The following is a 17,858-nucleotide window of genomic DNA, read 5'->3' as shown; positions in this document are numbered from 1 at the left end:
ATTTTGGAGGCCGGAATAAGGGGCTTCTCTAGCAAAAGGCTCACCGTAAATGGACGAGCCCCAGCAGCCTGGGGTCGGTCGCCACGAACCAAGTCTCAAAAACTTTTCATGGGAAGAGAGTTTTTCTGACTAGTCACACATAGGGAATCAAGCTCTTTACATAAAGCCTTCCTGTATTTAAATACAAGCAAAATACAAAATGATGCTTCACCTGGCTGTTGCAATGCTGTTCCAAGAAGCTGAAATCAGATTGGCAAGTTTCATGTGTCAGCCGAATGCAAAGTTCTTTCCATCCAGGGTCTCTGTTGACTCAGACAATCCCTTGGAGCAGGTGCGGTGCTATTCTTATCCCCATTTTGCAGATGAGCAAATTGAGGCTCTGAGAAGTTACGTGATTTGCCAGAGATTACAAAATGTTGTAAGCATTGGAGCTCGAACCCCAACCCAGTCTGTCTGAGGGACAGCCCATGTTTTTAACTATGAAGTTATACTCCGATGACCTAAGGATTTTTAGGAATGTCTATACATCATAGCATCATAGCCACTTACATTTCAGATTTTAAGATTTAAGTATCAAATTTAATATATCTTCTATGACAATTTTACAATGTGAGGTTGTATACCCCCCGTTTTTTGCAGGATAGGGGTGTGGTATATTGCCTGCTGTCTATTTTTAAGATCTTTCCGTCAATTTGTCTAAAGGTATTTCTTACTTCCATATTAATAATAGAATTCAAATTATAATTTTTGACATGCTTTGTTGAAAGTAAACATATTGCAGATAGGACAATGTCTTTCCTAGTTTGCTTAATACCAAGTCAAGGGGTATTTCCACAAGGGGTATTTCCACATGGAATTTCTCTCTTCTTTTGAGACAGGAGGGTGGAGTGGGAGGGGTAAACGGTGGCTAGATAGCTGCATATTTATCCTACAACAGCTTCTTTTTTATTATTTTCCTGTTCTCTGAAGATATCTGCAAACTTGTTCTGTATTTATTTAAACATAATAAGAGAGAAAAGTTATTTATTGTTTGTAATCTGATGGTTTCAATATCTAAAGTCTCTTTAGATCCCATTCTATTGGCTGCTTTTGCTGGTTCTCACTCATGGAGTGGGTTTCCTTGTGTGCCTGGTTATTGCTGAAAAAATTTTCTAAAAGATTTTTATAGGAATAATACGAGGCCTAATGTAAAAGTACCTGTGCCCAGAGCTCTGCTTCTCTAATGGATTGGAGCCATACCAATCTGGGCCCACCTTAAACCAATTCCAAGGCCTGCGATCTCCTGCCCCAGGACAATCTGGGTCATCAGAACCTGGGTTGAAATTCTGCCTGGAGGCTGCTCCACTTCCAGGTCACCGTCATCCCAGGATGCAGCCCTGGTGTCCCAGCTTGTGGAGAGGGCCTCCCCTCCTTGGGCTTCCATTCTGCCTTCTCTTCCCAGTGGGCTGAAGACCATCGGAGTCAGTAGCCCTCAGGGAAAAAGTAGCCCTCAGGGAAAAAGCAGCCTCTGTGTTCGTTCCCCACTCTGGTTCCTATTCTTTGGCCTCAGCTGACCTAGTCATTTCTTAGTGTCTTGTCAGCAATTTAATACTACTTAAGGAGATTTCAAAAAGTATTTTATGCAGCTTTTATAGTTGTCTCCAGTGGGAGAATTGGTCCAAAAAGTTAGCCCGCCGTTGCTAAGAAATTTCATCCTACAAGTTTCTCAAGAAATAATCAACTTGGACCAAATTTGGGAACCTAATAATACTTGAAGTTTGATTTATGTGTCTTAAGACAAAATGATCCATTTTTCAACAGACATATCTGTAACTGTGCTCACTGAGGTCTGTAGTTCACAGAAGGCTGGTTTAGGGTCCTCAAATGAAGGGGGGATCTGGAGGTGGGAAGACTGAGAGTCACCCCAGCCTCAGGTTCACTGGCTCTGCCACTGAGCAGCTGTACAGCCCTGGCCAATAATGCTAGCGCTTGGCTGGTTTTCTCAGCTGGAAAACAACAACAATAATAATAATAATAATAATGCCTGTCTCACAATGCAGTCGTATGGATTAAACGAGACTAAAGAATCCATGCAGAGCCTTTAGCACAATGTTAAGCGTCTGATAAACATGACGCTCATCACCGTCCCTAAGATGCCGATGGCCTCAGACACACGCACACACATGCTCACCAGACTGCCTCCTCCCGCCCACACGCGCACGCGGACGTGGTCGAGAACCACGGCCCCGGTTAATGATGACTTGGATGAATCATGCAATTCCGATGATCTAGTTGCTAAGGACATCATTCTGAAGAACTTAAAGGCAGGCCTCCTGGATTTTATCTCCTTTCACTCGCTCTGCGGCCTACAAATTGAAAGGCCCACAATAATTCAGGCCTGGAAATCCCCCTCATATAAGGTCCCCCTGCAGCCACGTGGCAAGTTGTGCTGTTTGAAAATAATTAAAAATTCTCTCAGGAAGCCCAATTATATTTTTGCATCAAGAATCAAAACGCTGGTGCCGCAGCCTTCAGCCTATCATTCACAGACCTTTTATCCTGTAATTAAGCCAGATCTGCTGCTGGGCTAATTCTTCCCTGAATGACACCACCCTTTGAGCCAGCCCGTATGTCGGCAGAAGACTTCACTCTGATGATCTATTACACCAATACATCACCGCAGTGAGCTGCCTCCTTAATGATTTATCCATAACACATCATCAGAGTGAGGCACACTCATAATATATTGCTCAATAAGTCTGCGGCGGCCACGGGGAAAGCCACGAGCAGCGGCCGAGTCGGTGCCCTTACATGGCTGGTGTCAGCCCGCAGGGCCCATGCTGGGCTCTCCCTCCCTAAACAAATGTTTATATAGGTGGGAGGGCTCTCATGCCGATAGGTTTTTAAAATATGAAGAACCATGACCTTACAAAAGGCCTATAAATCCAGAGCAGAAAGGCCATCGGTGGGTAGTGGAGTCTACCCCTCTAAGCCTGTCAAATAGGTAGAAAGCATTCCCTTAAAGCTCTTGCTTCTCAGAAGGCCAGGGCCACTGCTCTGCACAACTCCAAGGGGGGCCATCACATTGTAGTCTGTGCAAATGGTGCCCCCTAGAGTTGTGCAACATGCAGCTTGAGCCACGCAACCCTGTAGGAGACCCCAGTCAACAGCATAATCTCTGGCAGCAGACTGCCTATCTGAATCAAGGTTCTGGGAATAACCCTATTTCATGGGCTTGATGTGAGAGTAAACAAGGTCATGTATGTACAGCACTTACCACATAGGAAGCACTCAGGAAATGTCAGGCACAAATGACAACAAGCTTAACAAATGCTGAGAGCCAGGAAAGCTATAGGCCCAGGGCTGGGCAGCAGGCAGCCCCTGTGCCTTGTGCTTTCATTCTGCGGGGCCCTGTCTACTTTTTATGTATTTATAGCCTATTTCATTCAAAAGAAAAAGGAGGGGGGAATGACAAAAGGATGCCTACAGAAATATATATTGGAATAAAAATAAGTAGCGGGGGACATTGGGGCAAAGGGAGAGGAAGATTAAACAAAGTGTAAGAAAAAGTTGTGCACAAAACCACCACCAAGAATGGGCCAGGGTGGGAGCCATGGGCACACTTGTGCACAACCATCCTGGAGAGCAACTTGGCATCGCCCAGGAAGTTAAGGATGGGCACACCTGACAGCCCCGCAGTCCCTCTGCTAGGTGCGTGCCCTGGCTCGGAGGAACTCTTTCTACACACATGCACAAAAAAACAGGTAGAATAATGTCCCCTGCACACAATATCCTGGAGACAGCAGAAAACTGGAAACAAATGTCCAGCAACAGGGAAATAAATATATAACAACAATAGCCAGCTCCTGAATAGCATACATGATGCAGCAGTATTTTTTAAATACTTTACAGTTATTAAGTTATTTAATCTTCACATCAGCTCTATGAGGTAGGTGCTATCATTAAGCCCCATTTTGGAGAGGAGAAAACAGAAGCAAAGAAAGGTTAAGTAATTTGCCCACCATCACAGAACTAGTAGTTAGTGGCAGAGCTAGAGTTTGAACCCTGGCAGTCTGGCCCCAGGGCCATGCTCTTAAACGCTGCCTAATTATTTGTCTGGTCTTACAGAATATTATACAGCAGTGAAAACGGATTAACTAGAGTTACATGTGTCAACACAGGTAAGTTTCAAAGTAAAATCCTTGAGTAAAAAGAACAAATTACAGAGGGATACGTATAGTATGAAATCACTTATGTAATGTTTTGAAACATGCAAAACAATACTGTGTGTTTGTTATAGATACATACATTTGAAGAAAATTTACTGTTTTTTTAAATGGGAAGGGAAAACACCAAATCCAGGCAGATATTTACCAAAGGGCTGGAGAAGAGGGAGAATGGGTACACAAAGGGCTTCCTTTGTATTAAATTTTGCATCTGAAGCTGGGTGGCGAGCACAGAGACATTTGTTATATATTCTCTGTAATTTTGTATGCCTGAAAAATTTCATAATAATCAAAGCGAATGCCATCGTAACCTCCTGTATCGGAGCTGCATGTGACTGTACATTTAACTGTGAACGTCCTCACAGGCAAAAGCTAAGAGGGAAACTAAGATACCAGATTTGCCAAGATCGTGTAAGAAAACCGAAACAGAACCTTAATAAGTATTACTACACAGAGGAATTAAAGTGGAAGGAAGAGAGAATCTAAGCTAAACCCTCATGTACCATAGCAGAAAGCCAAGAGACAATGACCGCAGGTGGTAAAACAAGCAGTGGGTGTATAAGTGGCGATTATTTGTGTGAAGGTAATCGGCGGGAGCACTGAAAACAGAAACGGTTAACAGTGGTCTGCCCCAGGGACAGGAGGCGGCAGGAGGGGGTGGAGAGCCTGTTTAGGGGACTGTGGGGAAATCTGCATATGGACTGGTTATTAGGTGATACCACATAATTCCTGTTCATTACCATTTTGTTAGGCTTTCTAATGATGTTGTGTTGATGTAAGAGAAGCAGGCTGAAACCTTGCATGGGAAATCATGTCTGGACTTGCTTTTTAAAATCCTTCAGAAACAATATAGATGAGCAAGTATGGCAAAATATTAATAATGGTCAAGTCTACAGGAAGGGCATCTGGAAGATCACCCTAACTTCTCTGCTTTCATGAGTGGTTCCATAATCAAAATTTAAAGAGTGGAGAGATTTTAAGCAAATATGCAATGAGTCTTGGAATGCGCTTGCCGTCGTCTCCAGTGCTCCATCTTCTCATGCCTCAGTTTGGGGCCAAAGGAGCTATTTTTAAAAGCCAGTAAGCAATGGTGGCACATTCAGTTCTTTTTCTTCTTTTTTTAATGCAGGCATTGCCTATGGATCACTGAGTTCTCATACATAAGAAATCTTGATTATACCCTGAAAGTTTTACTCTCTTCAACGTGCCAGTAAAGTATACTTGAGTCCTTCAGATCCGAAGTTAACCCCCTCGGGGTTTAGCAGGGCATGCGTCAGCTGAGCAATGGCATCTAGCGTCTGTCTTTCATTAACATTCATTATAAGTGGCCAACAGCTCAGGGGAACTGAGTTCTACAGATGAGATTTTCCTAAGTTTGAACTCCCTGACTTTACAGGTACTCAAAGTGCTTCTTTTAAGAAGCCAGTCTAGGCACTTGGTTCATCAAAAGGGAAGGAATAATCAGTGGCACTCTTGAGAACACGCTGCATTGGAGGTTAACTAGCTGCCCAGAAAGCCAGGTGAGACATAGCTAGACTGCTGCGGGACTGTGGAACATTCTGATGACCTTTACCTGCCTGCAGCTCAGATTACCAGGCCCCTCCTACCCACCCAGCCTGTCTCCCATGGCCCCTTTGTCTTCTCTCACATCCAAAGGTGGGAAAGTTAGGGCTGAGGGAGGGTTGCCAAAGACAGGCTTTGCCTTGGGATTTAAATCGGCATTTTCGGTGATGAAGCAGCTGCCTCTTGTTCTAACAAGAGACGGGGTATGACTGGCCAGGAAAACCAGGAGATGAGGCTCAGGCACACTCACTGAGGGGAGCCAGGCGCCGGGCGCAGAGCCCTCCCTTTCCCCAGTCTGAAAAGGGGCACCCTGCCCTTGCTATGACAATCCAGAAGCAGTGGAAACACAGCCACTGTCCCTTGAATTATACCCTTCGGGGGCTAGCGGCCTTGACGAACTGGTGAGATAGATGCCAGGGCAGGGGAATGGTTCCTGGCGGGCGGCCAGGCCTGAGAAAGGGATGAGCTCCATCCAGAAGGGCGGGAGGCGTGACCCGCTGCTGAGACGGAGCAGGGCCCTCACACCGCTTGGCAGGAGTCAGGGGAAGCTGGGGGTCAAGTTGAGGATGGTCCTCTCTCCGTGTTTAATATTCAAGAGGTAATCCTGAGCATGCTTAGGGGTTAAACCGAGCACCCCAGAAGTGGTTTGAAGAACAATCCAGCATTTCCTGCAGAACTCTGTAGCAGGTGGAGACTAGACTAGTCATCCCTGCCGCCACTAGGGCTGCTACACCTCCCGAGTCCGAGCTCTGCTCTCCAGGGAGCCCAACACCTGCGGCTCCACAGCATCTTCTTCATCCCTGCACCTTTATTTTGTGGAACTGTAGAAGGTTTGTTGTTATTGTTTTGAGATTTTTTTAATTGATTTTTAGAGACAGAGAAAGGGAGAGGAAGAAAGAGAAACATCGATGTGAGAGCAGAACAACCATCAGCTGCCTCCGGCACGCCCCCCACTGGGATCAAGCCTGAAACCTGGGCATGTGCCCTGACCCAGAATTGAACCAACAACCTTTTGGTGCACAGAACAATGCCCAGCCAACTGAGCCACAGGGGCCAGGGCGGAACAGTAGAAGGTTTGAGAGCTGACAAACTTCTGCCACAACCAGCATCTTGTTTGGGTTCTGTAACCCAAACCCTATTTGCTGCAGATACTATTATCCCCATGTCTTAGATAGGAAACCATTCATTTTTTCATTCATTCACTTAACAAATACACTTTCAAAGAGAGATCCATTAGGCTCTAGACCCCGGTGTTGGAACTGAATGTGGCTCAGAAAGGTTAAGGGAGTTGCCCTAAGCCCAGGTCACACAGGGAGTGGCAGTGCCAGGATTAGAACCCAGTTCTTTCCTGAGACCTAGAGAGGAAAGAGGCCAGAACTCTTCCTCTGTGACATTCCTGGGTGGCAGTCTTAGCTCTATACTCCTTTGGCCTAGCCTCCCAGGAAACCAGAGGCAGGGGGCTCCACAGCCTGCCTGCAACCGACCAGGGTTAGATGGAGTGAGAGCGGCCCAGGACAGGGCGAAGACATGAATAGACCCTTCCAGGCTTCCAGAACTCTCTCCCATCCCACCCACCCCTCACCAGGAGGAGGACCAGAGGGAGTTCCAGAAACTCCTGCCCCAGTTGCTGAGCAGCTCAGCGGACCCCAGGAACAATGTCTCTGAGGTTGGACCCATTTTCTTTGTTGGGTCTCTAGGTAGTGACCCTCTCTTCTCTCCACAATCTGGGGTACAGGGTGGAAGAAAGAAAGGAGAAAAGTTTACCACAAGGAGGGCAGGAGGAGCATCAGTGGGGAAGAGACAGAAGCAATGTCATTAAGACATAGATTTCTACACACACACGCACACACACAATCTGCCTAAGAAATAACTAAATAAAGGAAGTTTTTCAGTGAAAGCTACCAGTATTGGAAAGTTCCAATCATGAACAACTTCTCAGGATCTTCTTTGGTTTCCTCCTTCGTCTTTTTAAAAAATTGATTGGTTGATTGATTGATCTGGTGCTAGAAGGTTGGAGGAAGATAAAGGAGACAGCAACTACTGGGGGGGAGGGGTTGAGAAAGGATTAGTGGTTAAACAAGTGGCTGGTGAAAGGATACACAATACTATTTTTTCCTTTCTTCTCCATTTTAATCTCATGCACACTCGTCTCCACCGCGTGGGAATCAACAGTTGTTGAGCCCTTTCCAAGCACTGAGAGCAAGGATTGACTCGTGCCAAGAATTTTGTTCATGTTCTCATTAAATCCATATAACAACTTGATGAGGTAGATGTTAAGTGTTCCGGTTTTACGGATAAGGAAATTGAGGCTCAGGCTATTCACTAACTCACCTAATATCACAAGACAAAGCAATCGATCAGGGCTCCTCTCCAAGGCCTGGGTTTTTTCCACTACTCCACACTGCCTCCCTGCCCGCCCGCCCGGTCTCTCCCTCCTTCATCCTGCACAGCAAATTCACAGATGTGTCACTGCCGGGAGAAGGTAAGAAAACACTGCTCTGGGCAGTCTCCAGGGGCTCAGCACAGTTAGCTCCTTCCTCTCCCACTCCTATTGTGGTGCAAACGGTGCTGGTTCCCCCCCAGGCCTTTGTCATCTTCCCTTCGGCCAAACCGCTCCCATATCTACCCTACCCCACACACTCCAGGACCTCAGCTTCCTAAATCTCAGCCAGAACATTATTCTACAAGGACACTCGCCAACCTTGAAAGGCAAGGTACCCGGAGGCAAAGAAATAAAATTATTGTGGTTGAACAGCATGATGGTACAGCGCCATCTAGTGGTGCTGGGGCCAACGGTCCAGGCCCTGACATTTTCCAACAATCAATATCTCATTATTAACCATAATCACGACTTGGTGTTTACTTTTGGAGAAATGTTCGGTAGCAAGGGATGCACATGCACTTTTCTGCATGTTTCAGAAGCCTGCGATCCTAAATGCCACAATGACTATTAAACAGTGTCCTGCCCGTGAGCAAACAGGAGGGAGCAGGGATTGACTGTCTTTTTCATCTGAGCTGCTCACCAAAAACAAAGCATCCGCTGAAGCCACTGACCTTTCACTAACTGCTGGGAGGAAAGTGCTTGATAAATAATAAAGAGACCACTACTGGGTTCTGCTTAGAACCATCTTTTAATTAAAGGAACTGAGCCACTGGAAGGTCAGACGACTGACATTTAAGTTCCAGTCCAGGAAAAGCATCCATCGAGGGTAAAACTAGACCCAAAACATAATTTCATTGTCGGCTAGCATTCCACCAAAATCCCCTCTCTGTAATCTGCACAGATGGAGGAGGACAATGGCTGCTACATTTTGTAAGGGACATAACACTTAACTTCCTGCCTCCTCTGCCTTCCCCTAGCAACCTTTTCATTTTCGTGCCGCAGCAATAAGCACTTGTCTGGCTCAGCATCTCCACAGAAGCTGCTCCAGTGCTGGGCTCATCCAATCAGAGGCCCACCTGCCACACTGAGCGCTTCCCTAGGACTGACAGGAAAGCCATTTCTCGTCTTTTCCACAGGAGAGCAGGTGCCCTTCCTCCACCAGCCAAGGTGACCTCGACCAAGTTGCTCACTGAACCTGCTCAGGCATCCATCTCGCTGAGCAGCCTCGAAGGCTCAAAACGCATGACTAACTAGACGGGCAGTCCTCCACCTTTTGGCTGTTTGGGACTAGAGCTCAGGTGCACGCAGACCAGGAACAAAGTAATAACCTCATCCCCCACCTCCTTACACGACTCACCTTTTCTTGTTCCTACATCTACAGTCCTCTTGCTGAGGCCAGGTTGCATTAACTATCAGAGCCACATCATGTCACATACCCCTAGCTCCTGTGTAGTCAGGAAAACTGCCAGCCTGGTTCTTGGTCCCAGCTGAGAGCCCAAAAGGATGGATGAGTCCCCACACTCTCGAGTGCTCCATCTGGATTCCCAAGAGCAGAAGCCGGCATAGGTACTAGCCTCAGAGAAAATCATATCCCGCTGGAATGACTTTGTTTACAAAAGGAATCCACTGAACATTTTTAAGTGGCAGGCCATCATTTATTTAGAGAAAGGTACCATTTTAACAAACTCAGGAATCCCTTGGAGGCCCAGATTTTTCTGTAATAACATTTTCATTGTCTGAGAACACCACACTAAGTATTATACAAAATTGCAAAAAGAATGGGGCTTGCCTTTTAAGGGCACACAAATCAGCGATGAGGTCTATCCCACAAAAGCAAAACCAGAACTCTGTAACACCTGGTGACTCCAGGACCACTTCAGTGGGCCTCGCTGTGTAGAGATGGAAGATGAGGGGCGTGATTCCTTCGCTGGCTTTCTTGTTCCTCCCGTCCTTTCATTGAGAGCATTTGCCTGGCTCAGCCCACATCTCTCTCTCTATACTCCCCTTGGACAGATCGTTTATTCTCCTGGCTCCAATGCTTCCTCCCCTTCTCCCGACACCTAGCCCACATCTCTACCGGCCACCATCACCTCTAACTCAGTATATTAAGAATGGAAGCTCCCTTCCCTGTTTGTTAGCGATGCTATTGTTCTGGTCTCTCAGGCTTGTGACCTTGGAATCTCAGCCTCCAATTAGAATGGCTGCTCAGAGAACAGTCTCTTCCCGCTCTTGCTGCCCCCTCCCCCAACCACATTCTTTATATCACATCTGGGCAAGTTTGTTTTTTTTTAATATATCTTTATTGATTTCAGAGAGAGAAAGGGAGAGGGATAGAGATATCAATGATGAGAGTGTTGTCATTGATCGGCTGCCTCCTGCACGTCCCTGACTAGGGATCGAGCCGGCAACCCCGCAACCTGACCCGCAATGGAACTGCGATCTCCTGGATCCTAGGTTGATGCTCAACTGCTGAGCCATGCCCGGCTGGGCTGGACAAGTCTTCCTTTGACCTGAGACTGCTTTCACAGTACTTTCTTGCTCACATTTTTTATACCCAGGTGAACTCTGTGTAGTCATTGAGGTCACCAGGATCAGATCCCATCCTACCTGTTCAAACCTGCTTTCCTCTACTCCTCAAGAGTCATAAAAGCACCTGTCACATATACCACAAGTAAGCTTTGCATTCATTATGTCCATGAATTCTCACAATACCAACTAGAAGCCCAGTAGACCATGACAGGCATGAGGTCACACCAGTAAAAAGTGGTCAGAACTAGAACCCAGATCTTCAGCCTCGTCTTGTGCAAACTTCACTGTAACCAGGACACGTGCCCGTCAGCTCAGCAAACCCACATGCTTCAGTGGGTACAAATAAGAACTTCTGTCTTTGTTTACACTCTGAAGTGAGAGAGTTACCTCTGGACGGAAGACCAGGTAAATCAGGCAGGAGTACAAACAGTGGACCAGCTGTGCCAACTACAGTGAAGTGAGTGCAGTCTGGAGGGGCTCCATAAGGGGCTTGAGACTTGAACATTAGGTAAAACTTCTGAGCAGAGATACCATTTGAAAAGGACAGTGAAGGTAAGGCTTCTAAAGACAATGGTGGCAGGGAGTGCTCCTGGCAGAAGCAGCAGCATGCACCGCTTCAAATCCCACCCACCCTTCAAGGCTCTCTGCAGTGTTCTTAGACTAGCCCATGGCCGATCTCTCTCCCTGACTCCCGACCATACTTTCATATCATGATGTAAAAGGATTCCTGTTCATCTTATTGTTCTGAAAGTCACTCTGGTCCTCCCAATTAGGTTTTAAGCTCTTTAAAGGCAAGAATGAGGTTCCACTTCCATCGTCTCCAAACAACAGTGTCCGGGAGCTGACGGCTTTTGCCCAGCTGACAGTGGGAAGAGTTCAGAGCTCCCCAAGTAAACCTCACACCTTTCACTAGGCGTTGGTCCCGGAGAATCAGCCTAAAGGTGTGCTCTGAGGGATAGTCTCTCCCTCCTACCAGGCTTAGGCCTTCCCCACGAGAGTCCCAGTCTGGTTTAACACGATCAGAATGTACAGGGAGTGGGGAGACAGGCGATCTCGTCCACTGCTGGCGGGAGGGTAAGTGAACAGATTCCATGGAGGACAGTAACAGGATTGAAGATGCGCTATTCCTTCACCCAGCAACGCCACTAAGAACGCAGCCACGGCTATCCCAGCCTATCTGCAGCACGAGGAAATACAGAAAGAACACTTCAGTCAACTGGGCACTGATTAAATCACTATGCTCCCGCACCCACACAGAGACCTCTGAGACACAGTAAGAGGAAAAACAAGGCACAGAACAGTGCCCATAGTGTCCCTGTGTATATTCCCAAAACATTTCTGGAAAGGAAATGGTGAGAACAGTGGCCTTGGGGGAGAAATAAATGAGTGGCTGGGGGACAGGGGTGGAAGGGAGGCTGGCTTCTCGTCTTTAAACTGTGAACCATGTGTATATATAATTTTTTAAAGAATGCAACAAGTAGCTTTTTCTCTTCATCATTTGAGAAACTGCCCTTTATTCATTTATTTCTAATATTCTTGTAATGTTTTATACTTTTCACCATACATTCTTCTCAGATTTATTCATATGTATTTCCTATTGATGTTGTTACAAATGGTATTGCTGTTAATTTTAAAAATAAGAAACGGTTCTTTAAACCAGAAGCATAAAGGTTAGAGAATGAGTGACCCCTGACTGTTCCTCTGAGAACAGAGCCTCTCCTCCACCTGCTTAAATACCCCTCCCAAGGCCAGGCCCAGTATTTGGAACCCAGTGGTTGTCTAATGTTGTTGAATGGGTGAAATGCACTTCCCCATTCCCAAAACAAGAGGAATTGCAGAGATAACGGTTGGGGGGGGGGCGGGCAGAGAAGCAGCACACCTGTGAATTGCTTTTGCCTCGTGTACTCATTCACCTTGCATTATCTAAGCGCGATGTGCAAGGTGTACAGGCTGAGATGTATGCCCCACCCTTAGTCTACCAGGAGACAGAAGCAACTGTACACAAAGAACACGGTAGAAAAGCTACGCGAGTTTTAAAATAAGAGATTTCTGAAACAGGTTTCTATTAGTAGCTGAAAACCACTGGCTTGATCACAAATACAAAGGTGACAATCTTGGAGCAGTATGTCACTTATTTAACAAAAGATATGGAAATGAAGAAAGCAGGGCAGTTGGTTAGGACTAGTAAGCACACCTGAAACCAGGGAGGCAGGTGGATGCTGGTGGAGAGCATCATCTGAATTGGCTGGCCCCCTCTTCGCAATCCAAGATATGTCATTTAGACTCAGCCCAGAGCTAGATGTAATTACTCGTTCATTCAGCAAAGTGTACTATGTGCAGGCCTATGCTAATTGTCTCCAGCACAGTCAATCCATGAGATTAAAGTTATAGTTTTAGCCTTTGGCTATTTTCAATAATAGGTCCTCACTCTTACTGCAAAGCACAAGTCAGCTTGGCCTCTCAAATTGAAGGTCAATAGTTCTATAGTAACAAGTATAAAGATTACCTGCACACAGAAACATATGACCGAAGGACCACATTATATGTGTAAGTGAAAGTCTGGTGGATCCAGAGAAGAGAAACATACCAGAGAATCAAAGGTAGCCAGCCAATGCATTGTTTTGTGTTTTTTGATTTTTTTATTGATTTTTTTTTTTTTTTTTGAGAGAGAGAGGAAGGGAGAGGGAGAGAAACACTGATGCGCAAGTGACACATCGATTAGTTGCCTCCTGCACGGCCCCAACTGGGGATCCCGGGGATGGAGCCAGGAATCAAACCAGCAACCTTCCGGTGCACAGGACAACAACGCCCAACCAACTGAGCCACACAAGCCAGGGCACTAGCCCACATGTTAACACCAAAATCCAAGCAAACCTACTCAGAATGAGTCCCATTCAAACAATACTTATAAAGGTTTCCTCATACTATTTATAATTTTAAAGTAAATTTACATTATAAGCAGCTAGGGAATTCTTTATTTAATACCATCTAACATAAAAGTTCACATAACTGCTTCTTTCAAACCATGATACTGAGCTTTATGACCACCTAGCAACAGGAACTAAAAGGCAAACATAATGCCTTAGAGATCCAGAAACATTTACACGGCTCAACTGTTAAAAATCGTTCAACATTCATCTAGTGAATACAGCTTAAATGTCAGTATATGTGGTATACAAATTCTTCATGGAGGTGAGAGGCCTTTTGACTGCTCTTCAGGGGGCTCCGAGTGCTGGTGCTGTGGAACTTCTTTCAGAGGCTCTTTTTTTCCCAACACAGTTTGGAGTTTGACACCCATGGGTTCAGATTTCCCGGAAATGTGACTACTGTCCTGTTGCTTAGAAGACCAGACATAAGTATGTCACACAGATGTTACCATTTTCACACTCAAGTAGTTGGCTGAAGCTGTATGACTTAGGCACATTCTATCACTGAGTCAAAAATTTAACGTTCATATTTCAGGTCAAATTCTACTACAACAAACAACAAACATGATAAAAAATCTCTACAGCAGCACAATTCCAAAAGCACTCGTGACAACTCACTTGTTCCAAGTCTCAGTCATAACCACAAAATTCCAGTATATTCCATCTAAGAGTATTTGACCTGGAGTTTAGGAACATGAGCTGAGGTTGGGGAAAGAAAACCAAGTCTTCCTTTAACCTGTGGCAAAGAGACCACTAATCCTAATAACAATTTTGGTAATAAAATACTCACAGCTCTTGCTTCTCCTACTCTTCTTAAAATGACACCTTCTGCCAATAAAGCCTTCCCTGTTTCCACAAATAATTTCTCTTCATCTGTTTCTCCAAGCTTCTGTAGCTCCAAGTACTTCTCCACAAACCTGGAATTCCAAGCAGTCAAGCCTTAGGGCTGCATACCGAGAGCTGTTAAGACGTGAACTGTGCTACACAGTTCAAAGCGCTCCCTTAACAGACGTTCCCATAGGAACACTGTTCTCTAGTGCAATTCAGCAAAACAATTCAAACTGATAACTAAATTCTTAAAAATAAAAAGATAAAGCCACCCAGGGTTTATAAAATGCCTTACCGTTGACAGGTAGACTTGAAGTTTGGATTGAAAAGATCAAAAGCTTTCTGACCAGATCCATAGGCTGAATAAAATTTCCTGGGAAATACAAACAAGATGTAATCACGTCCAAGAACACACTAAGAAATAACTGCTAGACCCTAAGGAGTTAAGTATAACACAACCTACCTACATAGCCTGAGCCTAAACAGTTGCAATGATTACCTTTATCTCTATTTCTTAGTGCACCATGCAAGTAAGTCTTTGGAATAAATTCATAAAAATGGCATTATTGGGTCAAGATATGCGCACTTGTAATTTGGCCTTCCAAATTGCCAAAATGCTTTCCAAAGAAGTTGTGCCAATTTATACTCACACCATTAATGTATGACAGTGCCTATTTCCCCATACCTTGACCAAATATATTTCCAACTTTATGATCTCTGTCAATTTGATAAGTGAAATTAAAGCTCATGGTAGTCTTTACTTTTTCTATGAAACAGACTGAGCATCTTATCATGTTTAAAAGCAAACTGAATTTCCTTTTCTGCAACTTGTCCATGTCTTTGCCAATTTGTCCATTGGTGGTCTTTTTCTTACTGACTTACAAGCAAACTATATAGCAGTAAAAACTGATAAATTAGCCTTTGTCATACATGCTGCAATTTTTTCCCCCAGTTTATTGGCTGAGTTTTGATTTTGCTTACAGTACTTTTTTAATACAGAATGGCCTCTGGGTTTCATGTCACTCTCACAAAGGTCTTTATCACTCAGACTATTTTAAGTTCTCCCATGCTTTCTTCTAGTACTTTTATGATTTCACTTTTTTACATTTAAGTTTTGATACATTTGGGATTTATTTTGTTGTTATAAGTTCTTAAAAATATAAAACACCCCCCCAAAAAAAGCCACAAAGATAAATGTTCAAAACACTATTTAAATACAAGGTGTTATTTTGGCATTAATAGTAATAAAAGAGAGAGCTATAAAATATCCCACATTGTCCAATGACCTATCACCCAGTTCCAACTGTTAGCCACACAAATGATTTTAATGTATAAATGAACCTGGAAAGTATGCTGACCACGTGCATCTAATGGCCCTGAGCAGAAAAGTGTTGAAAAAGAATTTAATGCCCCAAAGATCTTGTGTCCTATCCTGAAAATTTCCAACTAGAACAAGAACATACTGTACTCCCACCTCAAAGGGGGGGGAGGGGTCCTCAAATGAAAGGTGCCTGGACCTCAATAGAGAATATAACCTTGTAAGTTCTGTTGTCTTACTTCCAGGAAGAGGCGAAAGGATAAGGAATACGTATTAACTTCTATTAGGCACAACCTCTGATCTTAACATTTAAGAGAAAAGAACCCATACAAATCCCCGGTACTAGACCTGACATAAGTATTTGAGGGGAAAGGGCCTTGTCAGTGAATTCCCAGTTTGCTGACCTCCTTAAGCCTCAGGGGCCACAAGACTAAAATGAAAAGGACACCTAGCTTGCAGGGTTAGAGTAAGGCCTAAATGAGATAATGTTTGTTAAGTGCTGAGCCCGGTGCCCACTGCAAAACAGATGTGCAGAAACAGGCAGCTATAATTGCAACGATCAGTCGCTGCTGGGCTCCATACTCCTCATAATTTCTGTTTCTCTCACATGGGGGAGGGCACTCGTTCCCTAATTTTGCTAATTTTACAAGCCCTTCTCCACAGGGCAAGCCCCGACTCAATTCCTATTTAAGATATCAGCTCTGCTGCACCCTACGGCACTCACGCTCTGATCAGGTCCTCGTGGTAGAAGATGTCCTGGACGGGCGATTTGGCTTTGCCGTATCGCAGGCGGGGCCTTCGGAAGACCGGCTCCCTCAGCGGGGGGAAGGCGTTATATACGTCAAACCAGAGGGGCTTCTCCTTCAACACCCCGGCCCGAATGAGGTCCCGAGTCCTTAGGGAAGGAAAAGAACGACGGTCGGTCAGTTACAACAGCCTGTCTCAGCCCCTGAATCGGTCTAACCACAGTCTGGGACATCAGCGTGACCACGGAGTCCGCGCAGAACCGGGAGGAGGGCAGAGCAGGGGGGTTCCCCGCTACAGCTAAGAGACTTCCATCTTCCAAAGCAACCTGACCAAGCTCAGGCGGTTCAAGTCCTATCTTCGTATGTGCGTCCCACCCTCGCCCCATTCCCGTCACGTCAAGTGCAAAGACTGTCCAGCCAGGCCCACCGGCCTCTTCCTCCCCTCTTCCTAGAGGCCTCCACTCGGTGAAGGCAGAGGTGCAGTCCTGAGCGAGAAAGACAAGAAATTCAGGGGGTGCCACGGTCCAGCACAACCATTCAGAAGCAGGAGAGCGCAGAGACGGGCCTCCCGGCTCAGACACCGCACCCTGGGGAACGCGGCGCCCTGCTCACACCCACCCGCGCTGAGAGCCCCCACCCCGGCTCCGAGCGCGCACCTCGAGAAAATGCTGCCCACAGTTTCCAGCCGGCTCCCCGCCATGCTCGGGCCTCTGACCCGGAGCGGTTGGTGGCTACCGGAACCGGAAGCGCCGGCGGCAGGCAAAGGAGGCTCAGTTGCTAGCCGAGCGGAGGATCGCGGGCTTTCCCCGCAGCCGGGCGGGGAGGGGCGGGGCCAGGCAGAAGCAAAGGATCGGCCGAACCCGCGCGCTCCGCCGCTGCTCTCCGGGCTCAGGCAGGAGCACGCGATAGCCGAGCCGAGAGCTAGGGAGCGAGCCCCAGCCGGGCAGGAGCAACAAATGACCGGTCTAGGGGAGGGATTCAGCCCGGGGGTTGCTTTGCCATTTCTGGCTTCAAAAAGGCGGCTCCTCTTCGGTGGGGCCGCGCGGTGGGAAGGTGACAGGAGGGCGTTGGGAGGTGCAGCCCACGTCCTGGGGGAGCCAACCAGGGGGTCCCCAACACTAGTCCCCAACTGTGCCTGTATTGGCTGGAGTCACAGATTACACAGAAGGAAACCGAGGCCCGGGGAGGGGCAGTCACTTGCTCGGGGTCACCTTGGAGCCCAGGCCTCGGGCCCCTGCTCTTTGGGGCTCCCCGTTAAACCCTGGGCCCTGGAGCGCCACCCGCATCCGCTCTATTAGGGACCCTGCCGGCAGCTAGTGTTTCCTCCCCAGCTCCTCCGTGGAGCTTGAAAAAGTAAGA

The 17,858-nt window shown here is 46.4% G+C and overlaps 1 protein-coding gene across 2 annotated transcripts; it reads right to left on the bottom strand.

Annotated features, from left to right (window-relative positions):
* Nucleotides 1-13,638: 13,638 nt before the first annotated feature.
* MRPS23 (mitochondrial ribosomal protein S23) lies at nucleotides 13,639-17,265 on the bottom strand. Of its 2 annotated transcripts, none has more exons than XM_081161062.1 (5): nucleotides 17,156-17,265; nucleotides 16,478-16,648; nucleotides 14,731-14,808; nucleotides 14,398-14,524; nucleotides 13,639-14,017 (listed from the first exon to the last, which is right to left on the bottom strand). In XM_081161062.1, the coding sequence occupies exons 1-5, from the start codon at nucleotides 17,197-17,199 to the stop codon at nucleotides 13,865-13,867; spliced, it is 573 nt and encodes a 190-aa protein (XP_081017188.1). In that variant the 5' UTR covers nucleotides 17,200-17,265; the 3' UTR covers nucleotides 13,639-13,864. The 2 variants fall into 2 exon arrangements, with proteins under 2 accessions (XP_081017188.1, XP_081017189.1); XM_081161063.1 differs by having other exon boundaries at nucleotides 13,639-14,011.
* Between the last annotated feature and the right edge of the window lie 593 nt (nucleotides 17,266-17,858).

This window comes from Miniopterus schreibersii (assembly GCF_964146895.1).
Source record: "Miniopterus schreibersii genome assembly, chromosome: 16".
Taxonomy (NCBI): Eukaryota; Metazoa; Chordata; class Mammalia; order Chiroptera; family Miniopteridae; genus Miniopterus; species Miniopterus schreibersii.
Note: the sequence above shows the minus strand (reverse complement) of the source record. Positions and strands in the feature narration are given on the sequence as shown.

Bases quoted from the DNA above. Each gene is read 5' to 3' on its own strand.
- MRPS23 (XM_081161062.1), bottom strand. From the start codon at position 17,199: ATGGCGGGGAGCCGGCTGGAAACTGTGGGCAGCATTTTCTCGAG. The intron at 14,809-16,477 runs GTGAGTGCCGTA...TGTATTTCCCAG, and splicing joins CACGAGGACCTGATCAGAGC to GAAATTTTATTCAGCCTATG. The intron at 14,018-14,397 runs GTGAGTATTTTA...TGGTCTTCTAAG, and splicing joins GAGTAGGAGAAGCAAGAGCT to CAACAGGACAGTAGTCACAT.